This window comes from Nesoenas mayeri (genome assembly GCF_963082525.1).
Source record: "Nesoenas mayeri genome assembly, chromosome: 2".
Classification (NCBI taxonomy): domain Eukaryota; kingdom Metazoa; phylum Chordata; class Aves; order Columbiformes; family Columbidae; genus Nesoenas; species Nesoenas mayeri.
The window spans coordinates 123,082,222-123,095,610 of record NC_137543.1 but is presented as its reverse complement, the minus strand read 5'-3'; the positions used below and the strand labels follow the sequence as shown (position 1 = coordinate 123,095,610).

At 43.5% G+C, this 13,389-nt stretch overlaps 1 protein-coding gene across 1 annotated transcript in view; it reads left to right on the top strand.

Annotated features, from left to right (window-relative positions):
* Positions 1–13,389, top strand: part of RARB (retinoic acid receptor beta) — a gene marked incomplete at both ends in the record, with an annotated part of 193,169 nt that overhangs the window by 161,352 nt on the left and 18,428 nt on the right. Inside the window, 1 exon segment of the mRNA XM_080338653.1 lies at positions 13,094–13,254. Coding sequence (XP_080194779.1) covers positions 13,094–13,254 — 161 coding nt within the window.

The window sequence follows — 13,389 nt, the reverse complement described above, 5'->3', positions numbered from 1 at the left end:
TATATATATTTTTAATGAGTATTTAGTCTCTAATGCTGTGTGACGGATTAGAAAAGAGAGATAGTCAGGCCTCTTTCTGTGCATACTTTTATGTTTCCCCTTCACTGAAGATTTTCTCTGGGCAAATTGTTTAACTTGAGCTGGTTGGAGGTGTTACAGCACAACAGAGCTTTGCTGAAAAGCAGCGTTGGGTTGAATCCCAAAACACAGAGTTGTCAGCATCTTGGTGTGTTCAGATTTGCACCATCCCAGGGTGTGTTATGAATGGGGCCGGGAAGGATGCTTGTTGGTTCCTGCCCTCTGTGCTGTGCGTCCCAGGCCATGGTGGACTTGCCTGCGCCATGTCTGCCACATGGCCTGGGGCTCAGGGTGAGTCCTGCAGCTGGTCGGGAGGTGGATGTTCATCAGCTCTTTCAGGAACTGAATAAAGCTCTGCTTTAGGAAATCCAAGTTTTTGGACAGTGCTACATATGAGGGTTGCGGCCCAGGAACAATATCCTGAGGACCTCATTAAAAGCCTTCTGTAGTACATCTTGTATCAGCCACTTGCCACAGTCTTGGAGAAGACCATCCTAGCTGGAAGGAGGTACTGAACCTGTGTACAAAGAGTTCAGGGCCCACTCCCACACTGATGAAGGGCGTGAAGGATTTGTCATTGACATCAGTGACATAAGATGGGGGTACAAACTGCTAATAATGCCCTATGCTGGCTCATCATTTATAGTGTCACCTGGGGACCACCACCATCATTTAGTTGAGGGCCAGGAGTATGTTGAATTCAGACCCCTTGGCTTCCCTTTCAGACGTCATCTCATGTCCAAGTTGCTTCCTTTGTTTTCATGGAGAAGTCGGGGAAAACTAGGTCAGTTTATCCAAGTAGAAATTATTATTTTATTGAGTTAACTCTGTGGTGACCTGCTGCCTGCTTGCCTTCTCAAAATGAACTCCCTTGTGTGCAGTAAGTCTTCTGCTGGAAGTTGCAGAGGCCTCAGTAATCACTTTGATTTCAAATCAACAATAAAAAAGCTGCTTTTTTTAGTATCTTGCTGTTTCCTGGAAACAAGTGTCTGTCTGCTTTGCTCCTTGTATGATCACTACATCAGGCTGATCTGGCGTACTGTGAAAGCACTGGATGTAAAAAAGTTATGTGCTGGCTTTACTGGGGATATTTATAAGATCTTTTGAAGAAATCAGGACTTGATGCTGCTTGACCCTGTCTGGCAGAATTAAGCTCTTTAGGCCAGTCCTGTAGTTACTAGCACTCGTTTTTTAAATAATCCAGTCCACTTACTCCTGCTGTTTCAGAATTTAACTCCCAGACAAGAAAGCATTTTCTTTTTGAATTCTTTTTTTTTTTTAATGAAAGAGTAGTTGGAATGTATTTTAAAGAACTTCTTTGGCATTATACATAAAAGATAAAATATATCAAAATAGACAGGGTGGTAATTAGGTGCAGGCTTGTGGAGTGATTCATGCCATAATGTGAGTGCTGAAACAGCTGAGGTTGCTGCAGGTGTGTTAGGGGAATTCGACCCCGTAATTCTGTGATGCTTCTGCCGCTACATAAAGCAGGAGTACAGATGCCCGGAGAGCCTGCATCAATAGATGTAAAGCAGTATTTCTGCATGTGAATTATGGATGGAGCAGTGTTTATTGAACACACAAGCCTTTGTCTCCCAGGCACTTTTTCCTTTGAAAGAGTCACTTCAGAGCCTGCTGCTGTCCCAGGCACGGAGATGCTGACTGTGAGCTCTGGCTTCCACTGCCGCAGGTTCAGTCGGTGCTGAGTTACGGCGTGCACGGGCGGAAAGGACCGGCCTGCCCGAAGGAAAACCTGAGAGTCAAAGGCATTTTGAGTGCCTCAGCTCTCTGGCGTCACATTTTCGGGGTGGGCAGCAAGATGCTAAAGCTGAAAGCGAATGAAGTTGTTTCCCTGTGTCAGCCACCAGCTTCAGCGGGGCTTTTCCCAGAACTCCGTGATGTTGCCAGCTCAGAGCTCCTGGAGCTTGCGGGCTGGCTTGGCTTGGCCTTCCCAAAATCCTGTGGATGGAAAGAAAAAGAAAGCCCCTGATGTCACTTGTTTCTTTTTCCTTAGGTTACAGTTTGTGAAAAAAAGGATGATGTAGTTATGTGATTATTTTTTTTAAGGAAAAACAAACAAACAATGGATTTGAAATTGTTTATTCCAATTGCTCAGCTTTTGGGAAGGGGAGACTAGGCAAACAACATGCTGAAGTGCCATCGGATGCAGTAGTATTGTTTCAGCACGCTATTTTGTCGTTTGTTAAAACCATTCTCTTCCTATTGCACCAAAACAACTTTAATGACAGGCACTATTAATTAAAAAGTCGGACCCAGCTACAGGCCAAGCCCACTGGCAGGTGCAGATGCATGCCCACCAGCTGTGTTGGACCACACATAGATGTGAGGCTTAAACTGGTAATGTTTTGGCCAATCCTCTGGTGCTTTTAGGTCCACCTGGTCAAGTAACATAGCTCTTCCCTTCTCTTGCTCCTGGGCTGCCTCTGCTGGTGGAGCAGAAGCAGAGCCCGGGCAGGGAGGTTGAGTGTAGCTGGGGAGACACACGTTCCACATCCCCCCTGCCCTCACCATTTCGGGGGCCAGCCCTGGCACATTGAGAGCTGGAATTAACCTCCTGATCTTTATAGAGATATGTACGTATATATATGTATAAATATATATTTTTTTTTTGTAGTAGTAGTATCAACAAGCCTTTGTCCTCAGGAAGGAATTTGTGTAAGTTCATAATGGTGTGCTTTCCACATTAGCTCCAGAGAAACAGGTAAATAGTAGCTGAGCTGTTTCTTTGCTTTTATGATCCCTGGCCTAGCAGGAGGCCAGGGCTGCAAGCTGCCGAGGCTGTAACGCAGGCTAACGCTGCGATTTGAGACTGTGCCTCTCTTTCTTAAAACGCGCCGGGAACAACTGTTCCTCCGCCTTCATGAGCTCAATTTACGGTTGCGGGAGGCGATGTGTTCTTTGTGCTTGATGAAGTACACCGCGCACGCAAGCCTCTTCAGATGTGTTGTCAGTTGGCAGCTCTCTCGCTAGATGCACCTTTACACAATTGCGCAAGGCACCAAGGAGGTACAAATGTGAAATTTAGCCTTGGGGGCAAAACAAAGAAATGAAACTTGGGTATGATTGCGGTGTTATCCATCTGCAGATACAGATATTAGACCTGATCTCCCCCTACGCTGCTGTAGTTTTACGCTAATAGGACTCTGCTGCGATCAGTGGAGTAGCACCACTGCAAGACAAAAACAGCAGTGGTGATGGGTCTGGGCTGTTATTTTTAATTCTGTTGAATAATGTAGGATTGAACCCTGTTTGGGGAAAGTCAAACTGCATTCACTGCATGAATCCAGCCATAAAAAAACAGGGGCGGGGGGGAGAAATACAGGTGGTATGTCGTCTTGGTGTTATTCCTGAACGTCTGCTCTTTCTTCTGGGGACCCATTGCCCTGGGTACTGAGCAGCCATGAGCAAGTGAAGGGAAAGGTCTTCCAGCTCACCTCCCTTTTTTTTCTCCCCTGACAGAATTGTAGCTTTCCCATTTGCTGTCCCATAAAGTCAGTTTTATCACACATACCCAGAATTTGTCCTGTGGCTGACACTCGTTCATTACATTGAATGAATGTGCTTGTTATGGAAAGTTGTTTTGTTGAAGGAGTCTGTTAATAGTGTTGTCAGGGAAGAGACTTCAATTTGTCATGGTAGGTAGCTTTCCAGTTAAGTAAAAAGCAAGTCGTGTTCTTTTCCTGTGTGCGTGTTGGGATGAGAAATAAAATAGGTGCAGCAGGTTGAAGTGCGTGAAGTGCTAAGGTCAGGGCAGGTAGTGGGAAGGAATAGCGCCTGGTCTTAGTTAACAGCCACGCTCTTCCCTGCCCATCAGTGGCCCCGGATAATGCCCAACAAATCGAATTAATGACTGTGGATAACCTCAGCTTCTCCCGGTTGTGAGGCACCATACTACCATGACTGTCTCCTAAGAGAAATTAATGTAATATCTGTAGATGAGCAGACTGATCTACCTTTTGGTGACCCTGGAGAGAAAGGTCAGGTTCAGGATATTTTTACCTGTAATTGGTTATCCATTAAGAGTTAGTGTACCAGGCTTCAAGATTGTAACTCAAAAGGGCAGTTGCTTTGAGAAGGCAGCTCGAAAGGGCACTTGAACAGCTGAAATCAGATGAGATGGATTTAATGGCCTCTTAGTGACTTCTGACTGAAAGTTCAGGGTTTGAAATTTAGGGATTTTTTTCTTTACACAGCCTGTGGTAAAACAAATGCAATATAACTTAACAGAAATCTTATTTCAGGCTGTTTTTCAACTGCTCTGTGTGCACTTGGTCACTTCAGCTGTAAGGAACAGAAAGAATAATCACGTTGTGTTTGTGGTCTTGTATATTTTTAGCTAATGTGTTAAGACACTGCAATTCCAGAAAAGCTGTCCTCCTGTTCCCTGGAGTATTTCAGTTTAACCAGCTGTATACAGAATTTTATCTGGACTGCTGCAGAAGTTCCTGGTAAATCCACTGGGATTTTGGCTGCCGAAACAGTTGACAGTGAGCACAACACTGCATTTCCCCGAGGGTTTTGGTTTCATGGGATTCTGCCGTGGGTTGGCCCCTCGCAGTGGGTTACCCACAGGAGCCCTCTGAGTTTGGGAAACCTCCCAGGGTGGAGTGAGTGATTGATTCCCAAAGCTCCTTCCCATTTCTGCACTGAGCAGGGGAAGGGATGGCTGGCAATACCCACCAGGTGATGCTATTACCCTGCGAACCTGTTGCAGGTGGCATGGTGGATCTTAATAAGAATTGTGGGGTTTATACTTAGGGTAAGGAAGTGACTGATTTCATGTGAAATTATGAAAGAGAGATGGGACAGGGCATGAACGAAGAGGGAATGACAGATGTGTAAATTAATTCAACAGCAGCCCAAGGTGCGCAGGGACTTTGTGGGACCTGCCTCTGGAGATGCTCCATCTTGCAGATGGGAATTTCTGGCTATATTAAGTAACTTGAGGTGATTCCTCTGTGACATACAGATGGAAACATATCAGTGAGTAAATTTTATCTTAGCCAGTGGGTATGGCTAGGCTATTTCCATTGCAGATGACTTTGTGGGCCTTCATGGGAAATATTAGTGATTTATTCTGCCTGCAATTGTTAATGCTGGCAAACTTCAGTAGCTATTTAGGCATCAGCTTCTAAGAGTATATGGATTATCCTATTTCACGCCGGCAATTAGTTGATGATATTAAGGCACTTTGAAAATGGAAATCGCAGGGCAAATGCTATTTAAACAGTTTATCATTAAGTGTGTAATCACGTCTCTCTGCCTGCATTGACTGCAGCGTGTAGGGAAGTGGTGAGAGAGACCAAGGGCTCTGCTCTGGGTTTGTGCCCTGCACATCTGGGCTCCGACTAAGCTGCTCCTCTTGCCGTCTCTTCTCCCTGCCCGCACCCACATGCTGCAAACCTTTTTTCTTCTCATTTTGTTCCGCTTGTTTGCTGTATTTCTGTTTTTTTGACTTCTTAATTTTGTTCTTAGGACGTATTTGGTGGGGGGAGGCTACTTTCATTTGTATTTCTGGCACCTTGTTTTTGATTCATTGGGCAGTCGTTATTGTGTTCGGCATGTTCTGCAGAACTCGAACCAGCCCTGAAATACTTTAGTCAATATAAAGGTAGGCATTAGAGCTATATTCATACACTTGGAAACAGTTTATGGGCTTTTGTTTTTTTTTCCTTGCTGAAGCATGTCATGGAGCCTTCTGCAACATTCAAGCCAAATCCACCTTTAGAACCATTTTTTTTTCCCCTTTGACAGCGATTTCAGGTCTCAGATTGGCAGTTCTAGATATCCGAAGTGTGATAGCAGTTGGTTTTGATTCTGGATGTCTTAAAAAGAGGAAAAAAAAAATTCTCTTAAGTGGTAGTAAAGTGAAATAATAAAAATAATAGTTTTTAAAAAAATGTAACTAAAAAGGATACCAAAGCCGTACCTTTCAGCCGTCATCAAGGGGTATTGTCCTTAGCATGTTGTTCTGCATTGGCTTTCCAGTTTTGGCCCTGTGTCTGAGTTCTGTTAGTATTGCTTTTCTTCAAGAGACTAGAAACTCCTTTTTTGCTCATTCCATCTACTGATATTTCAAGGATGTGACAACAGCAGGTGCCAAATTTCATGTCAAAAATAAAATTTTCAGGCTGATGGAATCCTTGAAACCACAGATCAAGTTCCAGGCCAGTTAAATAAAGCTGTAGAGCATCCATTTGTATCATTCATTCATATAATGAAACCTGTTCTTATAACTCTGTTCTTGATATATTAACCCCGCAGTTATCCTCGTACATAAATGGGAGATGTGTTGCTTTCGTCGGTTATAATAGGATATAACCATATAAATCCCCTGTGCATGAATGGAAAAATAGAAGCCCTTAGGCCATAGGTATCAAAGGTCTCCCCTATACTTACAATAGCCTAATAAGGTTATTTTGGAGGCACAGGGAATTACTGAGGGACTCCCTATAGCTAGTGATTCATTGTTCACTACTGAAACATTTCTAAATGAATTATGTTTTAGACAAGCAAATCCTTGGCCTTCTCTCTTTTTTTTTGGGGGGGGCAGGGAGAAGAGAACTGAAGGAACATAGAATTCCACCATTTTCTGCATTAAAATATACTGTGTGCTCATTAAAAGGTCCCTGGTATTGTAACTATTGTACTATTGTGCTTCTTGCTGTTTTGATTCCAGGAATGTGTATTTCTGAATTTCACATTTGGATGAAAATATTATTGTTGTCAGTAATTTGATATTTAGAAAAGACTGTGGATACAAGAGCTCAGTGCAATGAATAAAACAGTTGGAGTTAACCGTCCCTGGGGATAGAATCAATCACTGTTGTAGAAGAGGGTGACATTTAAAAAAGAAACTCAGAAGAAAATGTCATGCTTAAAAAATTAGATTTAAACCCACTACCTCTTGATTGATTTTTATTGCACTCAGATGGATACACTGATTGATTATCAGCCTTACAAATGTTTAGTACCTTTCTCACTTCTCTAATAATCAGAATAATCTAATTTTCAATGTCATTTAAGTTACCATATTCAAGGTTATAATAGATCATATTTCTAATAAAACATAGCAATTATGTAATGAATAATACAAAGCTGCAAGGCAGAATTCAGATTCACCTTCGTTAAAAAAAATACCACCGGTGGCTGGAAGAACCAGCGTACGTGGAGCAGCTGGCAGGGTGATATGCTCTGGATTTGTGGTGTTTTCCCCTCTTATTGAACTGAGATTCCTGGGGAGCTGGTCGGGGCACATTTGCTGAAGCTGAACGTTATTTCTCAACAGGAAACCAGGGACGGGCTTGAATTCTGTACTATATGTGCTTGCTCTGTGCCTGGGGAAAAACGATAGCGTGCCAGGTGCTTATGAAATTCCTCCCATGATTGTTTCTCTGTTCTCCCTGTTAATTTTGATACGTGTGTTAGAGAGATACTATCTCACTTAATTTGAGGTGTTTTCTTGTGGCAATTGTACCCTACAGCTGACATGATTGATTTCTCTGAATCAGCTACAAAATATTGAGGTTTCAGTGTGTTTGGGTTTTGTACTTGAAGTCCCTTACATGACTGTGTACTTGTTATTGGTTTTGTCCATTGAAAATGAGAGTTTTGTGTTTGAAACATGCTCTGCCTCCAATCGTTCTCCGTATGTCAAAGCTGTTGTGGCTCGGAAATGTGTTTTAAGATAGTTTCCTATCCTTTTTAAAGGCTGAGCAGTTTTGCCTAAAAGGCAACATAATTTCATCTGGAAATCGTGACCTTGGAAAACCAATCTATTTGTAACTACCTGGTGTTCTGCATATTTTAATGCTGTGTTTGGCTTGCAATTGCACTGCTGTTAAAACGTGAACGGGATTCTTACCATTCTGACTTGATGGCCTGTCAGTTTTGTCAAGCGTGATCATGTTGCTTTCAAGGTGGTTATTTTCTTCCTTTTCTTACACTGGGGATGAGAAAACCAACCTCCTTGTGGTTCCTCATCTCCTTGCCTGCTTCCACTGGCTCCTGGATGATGTGCAGCTTGTCCGTGGGGTCAGAGATCCGGGTTCAGCAGCATTGGGGCTGCTATGCCTCCCTTGTTTTGAGCTTTTCCAAGGTGGCTGTTGTGAAAGACGTCCTTGCAGGCTGCCGTTTGTTACCATGAGCGCCGTTTATTGAAGGGTGATGGGGAGAAGGGTGACGTGTGGTATGTGTGATATGTTTATCCTGATGTATCAGACTTGGCAGTGGCAATGGTTCAGCGTTTTGCATATTTGCCTGAAATTGTCCACAGCTGCCCGCTTCTGCCAGAATGAGGAATTTTTAGCAGCTGCCGCTGGAATTGGAGAGGTCAGAGTGTAAAGGAGCTGTGCAAAGACTTGTGGGTTTCCACCCCAGCTTGGTGCTCCTGGAAGCCCTGGGTGCTCTGCTGAGAGTTGGCAGGTCTGGGACGGTCCTGCCTCAGCTCACTTCCAATTGCTCTTCTCATCAGCGACCACAAACAAAAGGAGTCTTTTTGCAAGCCTACCTTGCACCCAGCGCTGTGCAATTACTGACTTGCTCTGTGTGCTTTATGGTGCTCCTGAGATTTGTTAGCTTAACGAGTAACTTCCAAAATATTTGAGGACAAGAGAAGTGTGGGTTTGCAGGAATGCAAACTAACTGGAAACACTAGTAGTTGTCGCTACAGGAGTGAAACCAGTTAACTAGTACACAAAGCTCTTCAAAGGTCTCGGGGATCTCCAAGAGGCAAAACTCCAATTATAGCATTTCAAGTCATGAATTTATAGCTGATTAATCATTATAATATATGAAAGGTGCTGTCAAGCTATCTTCTGGGCATCTGGGGAAGCAAAGGTTATACAAGTAATTGGAAAAATTATGAGCTGCACGTTCTTCTCCCCTGGACACATATGTTTTGTCAAAGGGGAGTATGAACACTGATTATTCCATAATTTTACCTGATTTTCTAGAAACTGCCTAAATCTCTTGGGCTGGAACCCAGACTTTTCTTTGGCAAAGCGGTGAGTAAATTTGGTGGACCTGAGGGGCTTGCGTTGAAGACTGGACAATTCCCAGCATTATGGCATGCTTGAAATGGTCCCGCTCAAGCAGGAGAATTGCTGCGTGGTTGCTAAATGAGAGCACTGGGCTCCTCCGGGAGATGCTGTTTGTGCCCTTCCTGTGCTTAGTTTTGCCTACAGCAAGCGCTGCTTTTCTTAAAAAGCGTATTCCTTCCCTCCTGTGGCTTTGTGCCCTGCCCGTTGCTTCAAACAGAAGAGGGAAAACGTGTCCATGGGTAAAGAAAGTGGTGACAAACCTGGGCTGAGGAGCACAGGCTGTCAGGGGCAGGGAGGGGGTGGTACAAGAGATGGTGTTGAGCCTCTTCTTCCATCCAGCACGGAGGTGAATGTTTGAGGGTAGGCTCTGGTCCGTAAGGTGGATGGATCAGTAGGCTCTTTGCTGGCTTGCAAACCCTGCCATGGCTGCCTGGAGGTTTCTGGGTGTGGAGGTGCAAGTCCCGGCTTGTGTGCCGAGGGGATAGAGAAGCTGTCATGGGGAGATGGATGGGAGCAGACGTGCTCAGGCGTGGGCGTGTGTCACTCAGCTCTCCGAGCAGCGTTGAGCCGCACGCAGACGTGGCTTCCGCACATACCAAGATACACCTCATTTCATCCTCTTTCCTCACCACCAACACCTTGTTCGTTTGGGTTGTTTTGGGTTGGTTTTTTTTTTTTCAATTTTTTATCTTCCAGTATTTCTCACAGGCTTCCATACTGTCCCCTGTCGGGAGCTGTTAAATAATGCAGCCATCGAGTCAGAATTTAGTGCACAAGTAATGAAATTCATAACCTGAGTTTTCTGCGGCAGCATTAACTGTGACACAGATTCATCACCGGCGTATCATCATTAAAAGGCAGTGGAATTGCATCGGGGATTGATGTGATCATATGCATGTAAAGATCAAGATACAAAAAGGTGTGATTTATATAACATAAGCATAAACTGTAATCCAGAACCCTTCCCACATGCGGTGTGTGACAGTTCTTGTTCCCAGAGCAGTGATGGCTTTTAAATTTACTGGTTAAATGTGTGTGTTTATATGTTTTTACTTAACTCTTTCAAACATAGTGTTGTCTTAACCTTTTTCTCTTTTTTTTTTCTGTTGAATTGTAGTTGAATCTGCATAATAGTTCAACATTATTGAAATTGTTAATATTTTTGAAGCCTGGGTGTTATATGTCAGTACTTTATTGTGTTACCTTACAAGGAATATAAAAGCACTGCCGTGTTTGATGCAGCCTTAGCAAAGACAAATGTAGGAAATATAAAAAGTATATATAAACCAAGAAGGTAAATGTTTTTCAGGTTTTATCGTTATTATAGCGGCTATTGGAATCGTAGGGAAAAGAAAAAGGTAATGGAGGACAAAAACTGTTCTTAGTTTTCAGGACATGTTAGTTCTCCCCTTCATAACCTTTAGTGATTTACGCTTGAAAAGAAAGAGGGCAGAGCTGGGCGGATCTGGTGATGTGGATTGACCAGCAGCAGTGTCTGCTGGTGGCCTTTGGAAGGGAAAGGACTTCAGGTAGAGCTGTGAGCGGTGACACAGCTCCTGCCAGACTTGTCTCCTGGTCTTTGGCAGCTCTTGGCAGCTGCTCCCAAAGCCTGGCCTGAGTAACGTGTTTGTCTTGCACGAGGAGTTTAAAGCTGATGAGATAAGTGATTGCTGAGGCTGCCTCTTTGGCAAATTTGTCAATCAGCTCATAGAGCTATAAGTAAATGGGGCTTTATTACAGAGGCTTATTGCTCTTTGCGGTTGTGTAGGAGTTTACATAATTTTCTAAGGAGCTCTTTTATCTCCCAAGTACAGCGGCAATTAGGATTTACTTCTGGAGCGCAGTGGCCGTTTGGGGCACTGGAGACAGACACGTCAGTCCTGGATGTTTTCTCAATGCAAGACACTGTACTTGTGCTCTGCCCCGGAGTCCAGCGAACAGATCAGGGAATTGGCTGTAGGGGAATATTTGCAGAAGGGGTAGGAAAGTCCAGAGTCTCTAAAACCTCATTGCACTGGTAACACTGAACCTTTACAAGAAGGTACCTTTTCTGTCCACCTTTCTTGGCCTCCTTTGAGTGTCTGGTTCTCCAAACACCAGAACTGATGGTGTTCGAGGTTAGGCTTTAATCTGGTGGGGGCGCTCAGCATCCCAGCCCTGACCCAGCAAAATACATAATTGACATCAGTGCACATCTGTTCACACAGTTAAATTCAAGTTCATCCTTAAAATACCTGCTGGATTTGGGTCAGAGTTCTCTCAGCTGCAAAGTCAAACCTTTAGTGAGAAAACCAGAACCCTTCATCACATGGTGTGTGTACCTGATCGCCTCATAAAGGAGCAAGAAAATCCAGTGCATCCACCCCTCATTTTCTGTTATGCATATTACGTCATTTCTGTAGATACCCCTGACTGCTGCTTTCCCACCCCTCCACCTTCCCATGTCACTCTTAATTTTCTCTAAGAAATGACACCCAGAGAGAGGAACATGAACCCAACTGCATGTCATTCGTTCTTGAACAGATGCTGTAGGTGAGACTGTATTGAAACCTCCTCTTTGTTTTGAAACATTCACCATTTTTCTGCTCTTTGTGATCATTCGTGGTTCACAGGGATGTAGGCAGCAACTGCAGAAGATGTGGAGATGAGCCTGCACAGGGGAAAGAGCTGTCATGGAGGTGGCTCTGACCATCAGCCCATTTTGCTGTGCTTCCCTCCCTGTGGCACAGATAGATGCACCTTCTAGGGGGGGTCAGTACAAATGAGAATCAGCAGATCTTGGGCCATCCAAAATCCCCAGCCGTCCTCACGTGTGCCAAACCCACCAGCCGCACCCTGAGAGTTGAGGCCACTGGTTTACATACCATGAGGTTTTGAACACCCGGTGAATGTTAGGATTGGTTTTTATTTGTCTAGCAGCGTTTAGTCTTCAGGGTGTTTAATATTGACACAGAGTCTTTGGGGAGAGGGATTGATTTTGTTTGGCTTTGTTGTAAAGCCTTATACATCTGGTTACGCTTAAGACGTTAGCTTTAGCTAACAACAAGCCTTTTGATAAAATTCACAAGTACTGGAAATACTGCGGACATAGACTTATCTCCTGGGCACGTTTTGGAAAATTAAGCTATTTTCATTAAAAGAACAAAGAGTAGCATGGTGATGGAGCAGCTGTCATATTTTATTACAAAACACAAATATGTGGGAAATCAATTACAGCACGAGTGCTGCACAATGCATATTTCCAGTAATCTCCGATGGCCGGGGGAAGGTAGAAGGCTGATCTGAGCGCAGGAGCAGATGGCAAGCAACTTTAGATAGCTTCACTGACTTTTTCACTCTTTCAAGTGTTTGTGCTTCTCCTTTGATCTTCAGAGTTTGATGTGTTTCATCTTCTTTCATTTACTGTTTTCAAATTTAGGTTTCCCTTTAAATAACTTTTGCTTGGTGGAGTTTGTATTAGTGTGGGTTTTGTTATCTTCCATACTATGAAATTTAAGAAGAGAGACAGTTACTGTTATATCTTGCTTTAGTGTTGTTCGCATCCAATAAAATACCGGCTGCATCACTGCAGAGGACTTGGCCATTCACCTTCTACAGCTGTAATGATATTATACAATGAAAAAATCCCACCCCACAAAGTCACTGAGATTCTTACAATGCATGTGAAGTTGCAGTAAACTTTCTTGAAAGGTAGATACTATGGGAGTGTGATGGCACATCCACAACAAACACTTGTAGAGATTTGGTTTCATCATTATTCCATTGAATTTAACTCTTACAGTTGAGTAATTAAGCTTGAATTAATATTCTTTGTGTACATAACATTTTTATCTCCACTTAATTTATGTTTAAAATGCAAGCATGTTGCAGTGTTTTGAAATAGAGCGTCAAGAGCAACATGGGGTGGTCTGAATAACCACATGTGATCCGTGTCTCTGCTTTTTCTGTAGCTGTCAGAAATGATAGGAACAAAAAGAAGAAGGAACCTTCAAAGCAGGAGTCCACAGAAAACTATGAAATGACAGCAGAGTTGGATGACCTTACTGAGAAGATCCGGAAAGCTCACCAGGAAACCTTCCCCTCACTCTGCCAGCTTGGAAAATACACTACAGTAAGTATGGTTTGTGGTGCACGCGTCTGCAGTTTTGCATTGCGGGCTTCGGATGTTTTAGATAGATGCAGAAGTAGATGCACGCCTTGCATCTCCTTAGCCTTAAAAAAACTTGGGTATGCATGCAAAAGCAAA